The 14,345-nt window shown below is 48.2% G+C and overlaps 1 protein-coding gene across 6 annotated transcripts in view; it reads left to right on the top strand.

The window, feature by feature from the left end:
* Positions 1-14,345, top strand: part of ZNF185 (zinc finger protein 185 with LIM domain) — a 49,572-nt gene that overhangs the window by 21,680 nt on the left and 13,547 nt on the right. For 4 of the 6 annotated variants that reach the window (XM_063347240.1, XM_063347244.1, XM_063347242.1 and 1 more), the window contains exons 8-21: positions 302-382; positions 1,404-1,487; positions 2,658-2,696; positions 3,325-3,408; positions 5,045-5,119; positions 5,786-5,866; positions 6,317-6,385; positions 7,622-7,705; positions 8,996-9,040; positions 9,417-9,521; positions 10,345-10,428; positions 10,941-11,039; positions 12,905-13,003; positions 13,676-13,789. In XM_063347240.1, coding sequence (XP_063203310.1) covers positions 302-382; positions 1,404-1,487; positions 2,658-2,696; positions 3,325-3,408; positions 5,045-5,119; positions 5,786-5,866; positions 6,317-6,385; positions 7,622-7,705; positions 8,996-9,040; positions 9,417-9,521; positions 10,345-10,428; positions 10,941-11,039; positions 12,905-13,003; positions 13,676-13,789 — 1,143 coding nt within the window. The remainder of the gene's footprint in view (positions 1-301; positions 383-1,403; positions 1,488-2,657; positions 2,697-3,324; positions 3,409-5,044; positions 5,120-5,785; positions 5,867-6,316; positions 6,386-7,621; positions 7,706-8,995; positions 9,041-9,416; positions 9,522-10,344; positions 10,429-10,940; positions 11,040-12,904; positions 13,004-13,675; positions 13,790-14,345) is intronic. The other 2 variants (XM_063347241.1, XM_063347243.1) reach the window with 2 other exon arrangements.

The following is a 14,345-nucleotide window of genomic DNA, read 5'->3' as shown; positions in this document are numbered from 1 at the left end:
CGCAGCTTTTCGTGTCAAAGGCTGTGGCTTTAATCTGAAATGCAGCCGAGCATTTATCATGAACCAGCCTCTAGGCTTAATCCCTATACTAAGAAAACAAAATCCCATGGGGACACGTATATCCCAATGCACATGAAAAATACAAGCGTCTTCCACACTTGTGTGCACCACTTCTAGGGTCCGAACCTGTTTCCACACACCCTGCCCTTGGATTTACCTTGGACTTTGCTTGTGCTGCCTCTGCAACAGTCTACAGAGGCCGTTCCCTCACGCTGGCTCTCCTCTTCCCTTTCTATTTCAGAGCTCCGTATAACGTCAAGCAGAAATCAGTGGACTTGGATGAGGAGGACGTGCCTTTTACTCCAGATGAACATAAAAAGAGGTATGCCCTCCAGGTAACCACCTTTTCCTTGCAGGGGCAGTGACAAGTGGACTGACTTCAGTTTAACTGTTCATTACTGGGAGGGTCAGTTCGATGATGATTACAGCTGAGCCATTAGGCCTGACTGAAACAAAGTAATAATAAGCAGATATTTCTACACAGAGCGTGTCTATACCCACAGGCGAGTGCGCTCCCAACAAAATATAATTAAAAGCCTGACGTGATTCAACCTGACAGCATACCCCAATTAATTTGGCAGCTGGAAATGGGTTGTGGAATCCATCAGCCGCGTAGTGTCTATGTGAAAAGATAGAGACGTACAAATAGCCTGGCAGTAGAGGGAGGAGCCCACCTCCCACAGCCTACGTGTGCGTCTTTGCGTCTGGACCACCTGGGGACTTGCATCTAGGTCCAGATGCAGACGGGTCCGTCGTTCTCATACCAGGAGTAGAATGTGGTAGATCTGCCTCTGGTGCAGCCAGCGTCCTTGTTGCTTTCAGTCGAGTTTCTGAGGATACTTTTCCTCAGATACAAGACTTTTACAAATGAAAACCTGGTAATTTGCCCACTGGGGACAAACTGATAAAAGCCCTTTCAGAGATCTGTGCTCATCCCTTGGTACCTCTGGCGGTACTGATGTCTGTACAGACACAAGCAGTCCATGTAGCAAGTCAGCCACAAAGCCTGTGTCCCGTTTCTTTGTCCCACGGTATGCAATATTGCAACAGTCCAGGCCTCGAAAAGGGAAACTCCCTCTGCCCTCCTGGAAGAGGAAGTATTTTCTTTTTCGCCTGATGCTTTACATCCATGTGAAAGTGCTGTGGCCCAGCACGAATGACACTAAAGAAAAAGATGTCATTAGTCCTCTTAGCTCTGGCTGGATTTCTGCTCCGCAGAGCATGGCAGCTCTGTCAGGGCTAGCACTAGCCTCCACTGGGTGGCTCACCTATTGCCTCTTTGAGGCTACACCCAGCAGCCACTAACAGCGTGAGCAGAATGTGACCCCTTCCCTCCCTTCCAGGACAGAGGCGGCCAACAGCGTCCTGAGACGCACTGCCAGCAGGGAACGTGCCTATGTCCTCTCAGCGGCCAAGAAAAGCAACGGGTGAGTCTTCAGTGTGCAAGCGTGGGGCAGGAGACGGGGAAGAGGCTGTGGAAGGTGGTCTCACAGGGATGGTGGCCTGACCCAAGATGCTCTGGAGGCGATGGGTACCTTTCCACTGAGTGGAGAAGACTTAGCTGCAGTCTCTCTAGAAGTGACAAGGATATCTGCAGGTTTCTGCGGAATTGGAGAAATCCTCCAGGAGTGTTGGGAAGTCTTCCTTATGGAGAGGGATGAAATTTGAGGAAGAGAAAAACCATGATAATCCTTAATTCCGTGGGGCCCACAATCAAGACTTCAGCTTTCAGACTCAGTTGTTAATACCGCTCTCTCCAGTTTTGTTGCATGTAAGGGGAAAATCAGAACAAATATAAACTGCATCCAATATGGATCAGCTTTTTGTGACAGAGTGTTCAAACAATAGCTAGATTTACAAAATCCTGATCTTAGTTGCAGCTTCAAATTAGTTCTGTGGGGAAAAGGAACCTAACCAGTAATGTATGGATGTGTAACAGGAATGTGAAGGATGTGTGGGAGCTACTGGTGTTCAAGGCTCTGTTGTCCATTTCTTTCCTGGGAGGGGAAAAAAAAGCAGATTTCCAAGGTCTCTGATCTCCCAGGAGCCATGGTAGTGACTTTTTTGCAGCTCACTTTCACTAGAAATCTTTTTCCTTTTGACATAACTCAGGGTGACACAATGAGGCACCAGGAGGTTGCTGGTGTGGGAGGAAGCAGGGAGGGGATGCGCCAGCAGCACTCAGCTGTGCCCGGAGTGAGAGAAATGCTTGGGCAGGATTTGTAAGGATGTTCGGGGTGTTTGCAGTGGCTGCTGGTTCCTCTGGTGCCCTGAGTGTCGTGTGGCGTGGAGGGAGGCGGGTTTGCATGCAGGAAGAAAAACAGCCATCAGGAAGGTATAAAATTCAAAAGGCCCTTTGGGGAAGCTTCTTTACTTCACATGTTCTAACTAGCTGCTCTCCCTATTTATATTTCCTCTGCTCTGTAATTTGCACAGGTTTAACACACCCGGTCACTGCCAGCTCTGCCCAAATGGTGTTACGTGACCCCTTAATGCCTTGCACCATAGGGGTCAATTACGGGTCAGGGAGCTGCCCCTGCCCAAGGTGTGTCTTTACCTCCGACCTTCTAACTGTTGCCTTTATGCTTCCTTTACAGCAGCCCAACACAAGAATTTCCACCCTTGTTTGCCAAGAGGTAGGTCACTGGCCCTTGGGAAGTACTGCTGGGGTTGTGCGTGTGTCTACTGTACCAGGGCTGCCGTTAAATGCTGGGACAACAGATCCCCGGGTGGCTCAAAGCAGAGGAGGGACACTGCCCTTAAAGGGATGCTCTGGGTTGAACCACGCTGGCTTTTGAGAGCCCACAGGGTTGTAAACACCGAGAATACAGTACTGATGATGCTTTGGGTTATGGGCAACCTGAAACAAGGAGAGACTTGTTCACTGCCTTTCTTCTTCCAGGGAAGGCTGGTTCCAACCAGCAGGGTGAATACGCTTTAGGCATTTAACTTCGAAAGCAGTCGATATGATAGGGAAATGATGCCTAGGGCACTCTCTGGAATGTAAACATTCAGCTGATGGTTTTTGTAAAGCAATTGTGACAGCAAAATGCCACTGATTTTGGCTCAAGATCTCACTTCATTCAGCCAGTTGAGATTCTCGCCAGTAGCAGAGCACAGGGAGCAGGAGGAGCAGGAAAAATCTGTCTCTAGGGGAAACAGGGAAAACATGGCTTAAGGGAAAACCAGAATAAACTGCCTGAATTAGCTAGCAGTGGGGAATGGGAAACAGTGATATTTGTCTCTCTTTTTGCCTTTTGAAAGAATTGAGATAGAAGAGGAGGAAGGACAGCAGAGGAGGAGTGCAACTGTGTCTGGTTCATGCAGGTTTACACCGGATGACAAAAGGTATTTACCTCCTCCTGGAGTAGTGTGTTGATGGTCTCTGATTTTTAGGGCATGCTGATTTGCTGTCTTTGCAGACAACTGCATTTATCTGCAAGGTAGCAGCTATCTGAACACTAGAGAGGAAGGTTTTTCAAAAGAGACTTCTCAGAAAATCCTGATTGCCCCTTTCATGCAAAAAAGGAAAGATTCAAAATGAAAAGTGAGGTCAGCTAACTGGGCGAAGCAAATGGGCAGGGATGGGGACAGGGTCAGAGTGTCATCGTGTACCCAACTGACAGCCCTGGAGGGCGACAAACTGCGTTTAACTACAGGCCACCTCTCATGTGAGCTGTGCAGTGTAAACCTGCTGCTGAGCCCCCCTCCTGATCACGGTCCGCAGCCCAGTCAGTCCTGTCTTCACACGGTGCTCGTTTGCCACAGGAATGGGCCTGGCGGCACTTCTGGAAAGCCAGCTCACAGGAGGAGCTGGAGCAGGTAGAGGTGAGCTCACCTACCCATCAAGCAGCCATCAGATAGTAATGATCTTCTTTTACTAGCGAACTTGGCCGCCTGAACCGACCCCATCACCTAGACATGAAATACTCAATATCTCATTATTTCCAGTCCCCTGAGCCAGCTCTCTGCTTTTGTTAGGCTTTAGGTTTAATTATTCTACCGTGATAGCAACAGATAGGTGTGACCGGAGAGGTTTGAGAAGTTCATTATCTTTAAATTGATCTTTGCTTTGATGGGAGGAAATGTTAGCCTTGTGGCAAGCCCCCAGCCCCCTTCACGGGCTGCTGCGAAGCCCAAGTATAGGCAGAGCCGTACAGAGCCGTGGTGGACAGGCTGGAGCGTTCCTGCTGTGATCTGTGACACCGGGGGACAGGCTGTCTCTGGTGTAAAGGGGCAGCGGTGACACCCTCCCCTACTCTGCACACGTGGTGTGGGGCTGAGTGAGACCAGTATGCGGAAATGTTTGGCTCAAATGGAGGTCTTTGCCCTAGGAGGGAGAATCCTTCTCTGTTTTCAAGCAGATTCATTTAATTTGGGATCCAACTCTCTCTTCTTGCTCTGAGGGATGGCTTGATGCCAGGCAGCAGTGTTATTAGCTTCTCTGCCACTCTGGTCCTTACTGAGCCCAGCAGGGAGTCCAATAGATGAGGCCTTTCAGCCCGAAATGCTTTATTTTCAGGATGAAGGAGCTGCCTCATGAATTTTGGTAGCAATTTTGTACCATTGTGGTGCAGGTTTGAGGCAGGGCTGGGAAGCAGTCACCCTCCTTTCCTCACGTATTGCACAAGTGCACGTAGTGAAATCAATTTGTGAATGCACTGAGCTCTAATCTCTACATTTGGAGAAGCTGATTTTTAGTGCAAACTCAGACATTAGGGATAGAAACAGCTCTAGCTGTGCTAAATAGCAAAAGCCAGTTTCTAAAGACTGAGTATTCAGCAGAAAGGCAGACAGGAGTCACATCGGTGCAGCGGTGCGTAGGGACAACTGCGTGTGTGCGTCCCTGCACGGCAGGGTTTGGCCTCACTGCCTGGAAAGCAGAGACGAGAGCTGTGGGCAGCAAGTGGGATGTGTCCTCCCACAGGAGAAGGCACCTAAAAATTTGTCTTTAATTCTTCATTACTTGGTTATTTTTTGTCAGTACCAACGGGCTAAGAAAAACCACCGCTGGGTCTTCCTGGAATGAGCCAAAGACAACAGCAGTGTCTCCCACCAGGTACGTGTTACGGCATAGCCGGGATGTCTTGGGCATCTTTTGCGGCTGTATCAGCCCGCATGGAGCTGTAGGTCAGAGATTTCTGTGGGGTCCCCTCTGGGAGGTGAAATGAAGCAAATTTGTCAGCCCTGTCCATGGGAGACTTTTCTTAGATGTAGGCAGCTGTTTTAAAAAAGGTTTTATGTCTGAAATCCGTGTCATGTCCTGCAAAGATCTGGCAACATCCTGGCAGAAGCGCTCAAAACCTGAAAGGGAAAAACCCAAACGTGCTGAACTCTTTCTCACCAAATACGTGTAGGCGAATAATTTCCAGTTGCTTTCAAATTTGGCTGTCTGATCGAATTCATGACTATAGTATAAAAAAATGCTGAAATGGTTTCTGCAGCACTGCAAACAGCACTTTGGTTACTGACCTTGTTCTGTTATTTTTATTCTTTGTGTATCATTGGCAGAGGTAGATATTCCTGGCAGTATCAGTGTTTTTAATTTAAAAATTGCTTCCGATAAGATGACTTTGTAAGTTAATATATTGAAAACGGTGATGTTTGTTTTCCATTTTATTTATTCACGGAAAGGAACATTTCAATGCAGGAAAATTCTGGCCAGCTGCAGTGGGGGGCTGGTTTGTTCAGGAATGACAGCTTTTTTCTTTGCCTTCTCTTGCAGCCCTGAAATAGGCACTAAGAGCCAAACAACTGCATCCTTGAGTGAAACTTCAGAGAGATTCTCCGCTTCTGCTGAAACCAGGTACGTCTGTTGGCCCTGCGTCATCCTGAAGCTCCACTAAGGATAGCAAGGGTCGTGCTGCGCCGCAGAGTTTGGCTCTGCTTGGTGGTCTTTTCCCAGGTACACAGGATTGTTCTGGGCACAGTGCAGTCATGGAACAATAAATACTGTAGCACAGGGAATCTAAGAAAGCAGCACTTTACAAAAGCATTAGCAATCTGGGAGGAAATATACCCAGATGGAAGCTGTGGGCCTCCCACAGCTTAAACATTACTCAGCTCTTTCTGAGGAGAATATGAGCCCAAAAACTGCAGACCTTTCTATCTCTTCAACTGATCAGACTGTCATTTTGAAGCAATCCCTGCACTGTACGTAGCACGCTTCCAGCAAGCACCTTGCTGTCCCCTTCCTGTGCCTCCCATTGTGTTCCCTCATCTCCCTGCCTGATCGTTCTTGCTGTTTTGCTTGCAGAAATGGTGAAAACAGACAGGCCCCTAATGGGAAATCCTCATCTGAAACTGCGTCACAGCATGGGTACAGGTAAGAAGTTGAGAAAGACTGATCTGTGCTGCTGAACATAAGGCGTAACCCTGCTTGGCGCTCAGAAATAGCGTCTACCTGCTCGTGGTCTCAGACAGATGGGATCTCTCCAGTCATGGTCCTGGGCTGCTCTCCAAGAGCATCAGCTGCTGGCCCGGCTGCAACTCCTCAGTTTTCTCTACTCTTCCTTCTCCTCCCTCAAGGATTCTCCTCTTTGGCTCAATCCCTAGAGCCTACTTCATGCATTTTTATTTTCTTTTTACTGCTCCAGTTGCCCTCTTACTGCCATTCCCTGGGGAGCTTCTTCCACCTACAAGGGATGTGTTTAACCTCAGTTGCTGGTGGCTCCTGCTAACATTGGTTCTGGTCCTCTGCACCCTGTAGAAAGTCTGAAGGGGTGGCTGAACAACGGGAAGGTGTAAAAAGCTCTGTTGTATGGAGGAAAACCTAAGGAAAAACGAACTGATTGGGAACCTAAAGGCATGGGTACAGGTGCTGTGCCTTTCGCTCTGTGGTGCTTAAGCAGCTGTAAAAGGCTTGGACTCACCAAATGAGTTTCTGTAGAATACACAGTTAATTGCAACACACCTCTGTCAGTGAAGATAAAGCTAGAAATGTTCCCAACTGATCTCTCAGGCTGAAGCAAAGGCTAGAGTGCTTGAGAAAAGGTGGAGGCTGGGCTGTTGTCATGGTCATTCAGCTGAGGCCCAGAAATAAATCCTCGTATGCCATCGCAGGGCCAGCCTGATTACAACACACTCATTGTGCTGAGGGTCAGCTGGGTCACATAGCTGCTCTTAATTGTGAGCCAGTCTCCCAGAGAAATTAGAGGCTGCCTCATTACTTAAGCCCCCTAAAAATGGAGAGAGAGTAATTGGCAGCGAAGGAAGGAGACAGACACGCAGCTTGACAGGTCTGAGAGGGTGGAAGATGGGTGTAGGGTCCAGCTGGTGGACCTGTAGGAAGACCTTTCTGGCCCGTGAGCAGAGAGTGAACAACTGTTGTAGGGTCCGTACGCTCACCCGAGCAAAGGGGTCAGCAGCACCTCGCTGCAGGGAGCAGCACATCTCTCCAAGTCACCCCCAAACTGCACTCAGAAGGTTGGCCCTTCCTATCCCGATCTATTGAGTTAGCCCCGTTTTGTGCTCCTCCCAACGAAATGTCAGCAGACTCTTGTGGGATGATACAATATAAGTGCTCTCAGGTCATATCTCACTGGCATTTTCCTTTTTCTAGTGACAAACCTCTTAAGGAAAAGTCTAAGCCATTCCCATGGGATGAACGGGCCCCCAGTGCAACCGCAGTTTCCACGAACGGAAGGTAGAGTTAGTGTGAAATCCCTTTATTGACTGGAGCATTGTGCGAACCATAAACTGCTGCTCTTGAGCTGTCTGGAAACTCTGAATGGATATTTACTGGTGGAAGAACACAGTTCAATCTGTGCTTTGCAGAACTGCAGCAGTTTCTCTAAAACTTTATTTAAGAAGGGGGGGAAAAAAGAAAATGCTGCCCTCTTCAATAAAATTGTTTGATATCTTATTCCAGTTTTTTTTCTTTAGTTTATCTGATACAAAAAAATAATCACTTTTGTGGGTCACTTCCACATTTTCTGGATTTATTCCCAAATGTAAACCAATTCTGGAACGTAATTTTTTTTTTTTTTTACAGTATAGAGAGGTTCACACTCAATGTATCTCTAGGCCTCCCCCTATCTATTTACTTTTGCAACAAGAGACCCCCTAAATAAAACCCAAAATCCAAACCAAACCTCAAACACAAAAGGAAATTGCACATCCTGTAAACTGTCTGGCAAACCAAAAGGTTCGGTGAGGAGGAAAAGTTGTGTCCTGACTCTAAGGATTGTGGAAAGTAGTTAAAGATCCCATAATCGCAGGCAGTACAGTGTAGCTGAGCTGGCTGTTGTCTCCAGATGCCCAAGTGAAATCCCCCATCACCGCTCTCCTTGTCCTCTGTGTGTATGAGCATCGCCCAGGCAGTTTGCGCCCGCACTGGAAAAAAATTAGAGATTCATATGCCAAGAAAGGTTGCAGACTGTGAAGAGCAGCGGCTGTGCATCTGTCCTGCCCGAGCAAGTGGAAGCTTCGCCCGTGTGGGATGCAAGAGGAGAAGTTCAGCGAGAGCTGCTCACCCGTGTGCTGTTCACTGCCCACAGCCCGCAAACAAGAAAATAAACGTACAGTTTTGGATCAGACACCTGAAGTTCCCCATTTTGTCAGCTCCCCTGAGACAAGCCAGAGGATGTCAGGGACGTTCCTTCCCTTCTGTGCGTGCAGATGGAGGTGCCTGTGGTGCAGCTGGGGCTGTAGGTGTCCCACTGGTTTTGGAAGAGTCCTGGCTTCAGTTTCCAGATGACTCCATACCACTGACATCTGTCATGTGTTGACGAGGTTCAGAGTTACTAAACGCTCTTTTGTACTTCATATGCACTGAGTTTCCCCAAAGTTTCTTGCCATTTTACCTGTAGAGATATATCGAGGAACATCTCTGGGAAGTTTCCTCCTCTTTCTTTTATTAAAGGCGTAAGAAAAAAACTGTAGAACATTATCCAAACCAAAGATGCTTTCTAAAGTTGGCTTCTCTCCTTTTCAGTTATCCTGAACACACAGAAACCAACAATGGATTTTACTCACCAAAGTAAGTGTAAACCTATTAACAGTGTAAAACTCACTTTTTCTTCTTTATTTTAGAGTGAGAGGGGTCTTTTCCTGACCTAGGTCTGCGCTAACGAATGTGTTCTGGGAGCAGCACTTGCAAAGGGGCGTGGACCTGATCCACCATCTCAGAATGGACTGAGATCTTTCAGCTTCTTTCCTTGCACTAGCGGGAGTTGGTTGGATTTATGTCTCTGCCCTTTTAGGGCTGTTGCAGGAAATTTTCGGAGCTAAGCAGGAAAGAGGAAAAGATGTTCTATTTTAGACAGGAACATTTCATGTTTGATATTTTTGCTTCTTGCTCTGTTCTCCAACTTGCGAAGCTTCCTTCTGACCCACGAATCTCCCTCTCTTACCAGGTCCGACTCTGGGAACAGGGACAGACCTGCGGATGCTACGGTCGAGCTGCACCGTCAGTACGAGACCTCGCACTCCCTGGATGATGCCAAGTCGGAACCTGCAAGGTCAGGGCAGATGTGGGGGACGAATAAGTAACTCGTGCAGAGTAGAGTTGGAAGCAGAATGCAAATTGGGCAACAAAGGAAGGGCAGACAGAAAATCCCAGTCTAAACAGTGGGCACAGCTTGCTTTCTGTTCACTGTTACACGTCAACTTCTTTCTACAGAAGCAGCCTGGGAGCAGATACAGCAGCTTTATCATTGCTTTTAACATTGATCTCAAAAGCGTCTCCATTCCACGTGCTTTTTAGAGCGTGCTTGTTCCATTGACAGTGTCAGAGGCGCAGAGTCAGGAAAGAATTGCTTCTGCTGACAGCAAACACACTAATCTTCATGAAGCTGCTTTCTCCACTTACTTTAGTCCATTATTTTGGGACTTGACTCCATGTATTGGCTTACCAAAGGGCTTGAGGTGAGCAAATGATGTCTTCAGACCTCCTAACTGAGGTGAGGAGGATCACAGGGTTCCCAGTAGGATGGTGTAAATCCCAAGACCTGGAGCTGCTGCTGGTAATGTAGGAATGTCTTCCCCAAAATTATTCATATTGTACTTTGTCCCAAGTGCGTGATCCCGTGACAGGCCAGGAAAGTCTTGTATCCAGCCAAGTCGCGTGTGAACTAAGGCCAAGTAACTGCATTAGTTCCACTAACAGCCTCTGTTCTTCTTGATTAGAGATACTGAAAATGTTTTATTTTTCTGAAGGAAAATCAGTTCTCTGAGAAAATTACTTTCTGGTCTCATATAAAGTGCAGTGTTGTTATTTCACACAAGTCCCCCTTGAAGCCTTTGGCAAGCTATCAAGCTGTAGATTCCTTCCTTTTTTGACAGGTCTGTTGTGCAGTCTGATGCCCCTTTTCCTCCTGCTGAGAGAGCCCCTGCGCACCTAGAGGACACAGAATGTTCCTTTAAAAAGTAAGAGTGGGGTAAATTTAGTGGGTGTATGAATAATACTGAGGATTAGGGGAAATCTGAATGGGCAGGCACAGAAAGAGGCTTCTTTTCACAGCTTTTGTCACAAGGATGAAGGCAACTGTGCCGAGGTTTAAAGCACAGCTTACAAAATAAACCACAAGGCTTACGTAGTATCCCTCCTCCATCTTCTTTGATATGAGCCAAGCACCCCAGCTGTTCTTCTGCCCTTGGTGCTTGTGTGCTTGGTGGATTTCAGTCACTACCTGTCACTTGCTGATAATCAGTGAAATGCTACAGTGATGCTGGAGAGGCAGCAAGGGAGCTGAAAGGCAGCTGAAATACACTGAAATGCAACTGTAGGCTAAATATGGTCCCTCGAGAAAAATCCTGGTGCAGGCCAGTGAATGGTACAGATTGACACAAGCCTCGCCTGAGGAGGAGATAGTGTTCACTAGTGCAAGGATTCACGTGCCAGTTGTTAAAGATGTAATGGGCCTTTCTTTGATTATCAGATCTGTCCTGGGCTACGAGGAGAGAAGCAGCACCCAAGAGGGCAGACACACGAGTGCCGAGGTCCCAGCATACAGCAAGCCTTACTGGAATGACACGACGTAAGGACCTGGGGTGCTAACCCCATGTTTGCTAATATGTTCTTACTCATTGTTGAAAGCCTTGGAAATACTGATTGCTCAGGAAATATCGAGCACAAGAACAGCAGCATAATAAGGGCCATTTGTCCAAGCAGCTCTAAACTGCTCCTCTCTCCAGCATCCACTGAAGTAGCAAATTTCCTACCGTGTTCACTGAAGACTAACCGCACAGCAAATGCGTTTAACATTTCCCAGTTTCTTCCCAGCAGCCCCTCACCTTGCTGCATGTGGCACAGTTCAGCTCTGACCTCCCTTCGGCTCCACCTGGCCTGTTCTTATGAGCCTGGACAGAGATGTCTGCCGTGTCCTGTACCGGTCCTGGGGTGGGATATGAGCGCGCATCACCCCCTTCTTCTCCCTGGCCTTCTGCAGGGAGAAGCCCAAGGCACAGAGCCAGATGTGAGCTGGGGCTGCAGGGCAATTGGGGCACACTCCTGGTGTCCCTCTGCATGGACTGGTGCAGCTTTTGAGTACTTTGGATTTGGCACCCTAGTGCCGGGATGGCAGAGGTCTCTCAAAACTCACAGGAAAATCAGCCAAACTATCATCATCATCATCACTTTTACAGCACCGTATGCCCTAAATCCTTAGCGGAGGCAGTCACGGTGCTGCCCTGGAGGGGTTCCTGTCCCACTAGACCAGCAAACAGAAACCCAATGAGCTAAAAAGTGTTTTGCCAAAGGACTGGCAGTGAGGGAGGAGTCACTTGACTCCCCCATCAGGAGTCTGCTGAGGAAAGGTTTTGCTCTGCAGTACTCGTTCAGACTCCCTCTATTGCCACAGGTGAGAGAAAAAAAAGATCCTTCTGGAAATGCTGAATACTTTATCCCTCCCCGCTTTTAGACACCTCCTGTGAGTGCCTGCGTCAGATGCCAGCTGTACTGGATGGCTGAACTGCATCCTGAATTAGCAGCAGGACTAGGAATAGGCCACGTTTCTCCCCAGTCCAACATTCCTTGGACATCCATGTCCTTACCGTCCTTCCTTGCTGGCATGACTGAGGTCAGGTTTCCTTGGCTAATACTCCTTGTCTGGAACAGTATTGTCAGGCAGAAAGTTCCCGATGGCCCTTCCTGCTCCAGGGGAAAAGGCAGAGCTGAACGGAGCTGTTGGGTGTCGAGTCTCATAAAGCACAGTTCCAACACAGCCATTTTCCAAGCGATTCCCTCCGAGTCCATCTCCATACTTAGCATGCTGGAACGGCTCCTTCTCCAGTAGGTCCAACTCTTCTCTGAGAGCAGCAGCGTCATTACTCCAAAGGTCCAGCGCAAAGTCAGCGCGTGTCCTGAGAAATGGGAGTTTGAGATAAAGGCAAGGGGCGATGAAGCTGTGGTGAGCGGTATCGTTGGATTCACTAAATGAGTGAGTCTGGCTACAAAAAAACCTTCAGAATATTGGACAGGGAGGAACATTTCAAATTCAGCCTCAGGTATTATCAGCCAGTGTATCAGGTGTGATGGCTGTCCTGGCATACACATCTGGATGTGTGATACAGCCACAATAAATAATCCAGTACCCTGCAGGTCTACTTTCATGCTGGAAAGAAACATGTTTGTCTAGAGAAAACATAGTTTGGACTGTTTTTTTTGAAGCACGAATATCAGCGTGTGAAAATGTTGCTGCTTGACCCATCCATCGAATTCCAAGCAGCGAAGCGGTGCTCTGTGCCGTGCTGAAGTCAGTGCTTCATTGTGCTGGTGACAGCGTCGCCCTCGGAATAGCCTCCACCAAAGCCTTTGACTTTCTTTATTCTCAGTGTGCGTTGAACCGAGCTTCCAGGTGTTTGTGCCCGGCAGCCACAAGTGGGGTTTCTTTTCCTTTGCCAGGTCTTCCCAAGATTTCAAAGAGGGGAACACCCCTAGAGAAAAGGGTCACGAGAGCACACGGGCCTTGGATGACTATAAACCAGAGCTGATCCAAGAAGGGTAAGTGGTCGGTAGGACTCACCCACAGTATCTATTCACTTCAGAATTCTTCATGTCTTACTCTGTTCCCAGCGTGACTGAGACCACGGAACAGCTCCTCTGCTTTGCAGCCAGGAGAGGGGACTTTATTATGGCACGTTACAGCAGGCCGTTTCCCCCGTACTGATGGGAAGAGCCAGTTGGATGAGATTTACTCCCCCGGTGTGTGAAGTCCAAGAGGCAGTTTCTGCACTGACAGCATGTGACATAAGTCCTTTGGCATCAGCATGGTTCCCTTGGTACTACAGTGGCAGGCCATACCTTCTGCCGCCCAGAGGTCTCAGCAAGTACTATCCAAGCATTTCTGAATGCTGCAAAATCATGTGTGAGTGTGTCCTGAGGTGTTAAAAGCATCTGTCAGTCCAAGGAATTTTGACAGGAGTGCTTTCTCCTGTCCCTAATGTTTTCCTTCTGTGACAGTCCCGGGTGAAAGGCCTTTAGCTGGGATCCTGTAAGCTAGAATGGGATTTGTACACATGATTCCCACCAGATCTGGTACCAGGGCAGTTTGGAATAGCTCTGGCCAAACAACGTCTCCTGCTCCCTGCCTGATGGTTCCTGTCCAGGGAATGGATGTCTGCCCGTCCCAGCATGTTTTTTGTCCAGTGCCTTAAGCACAGATCTTTATTTTAGGTTTTCGGACTTAACCAACCATACTGAGAAGGGACAAGAACCCCCTGACCATGATGTCCACCCAGAGCCCCCCAGGCTGAAGGAGCATACGGAACATGAGCCCAGCATGACTAGGTAAGGATCATTACCCACCCTGCCTTTTCCTGTCGGATGAGGGCTAATTCCTTGCGTGTCTTCCCCCACATACATATGCTGATAAAATCTTCTCCCAGGCTCCCTTTCTGTGCCTGATTCTAGTGCTGCTTCTACTGGGTGAACCTTTTACCGTGGTTTTATATGAAAGCCTGGGAGAAAACATAAACATTCTCATTAGCTGGAGGCATCAAACACTGTCCAGCTGGACTGATGAGTTGCTGCCTGAACCTTAAATTTGGAAGCAGAGACTGCCTCTAGAGACACGTGCCAATAAGTAACCTAATCTGGCGTGGGGTAACACCTCCGTGGCAACGCTGGGTCTCATTTCTGAACTTACCCAGCCAGCGTCAGGTCTCAGGCTGGACTCTGGTCACCCTGGCCCAGGAGCGTTTTCCTTCCCACTGACCTGTGGCTCCACTGGGTTTGGGGTGGCTGGCTTGGTGCCTTCAGCCTGCCTCGTGCAAAACAGTGCCGGGCTAAGTGTCCAAATGGAAGGACTTTGTGGACCGATTTTTTTGCTTTTGTCTGTATTTTC

The sequence above is a fragment of the Chroicocephalus ridibundus genome, chromosome 9 (assembly GCF_963924245.1).
Source record: "Chroicocephalus ridibundus chromosome 9, bChrRid1.1, whole genome shotgun sequence".
Classification (NCBI taxonomy): Eukaryota; Metazoa; Chordata; class Aves; order Charadriiformes; family Laridae; genus Chroicocephalus; species Chroicocephalus ridibundus.
This window is presented reverse-complemented; position numbering and strand designations above follow the sequence as displayed.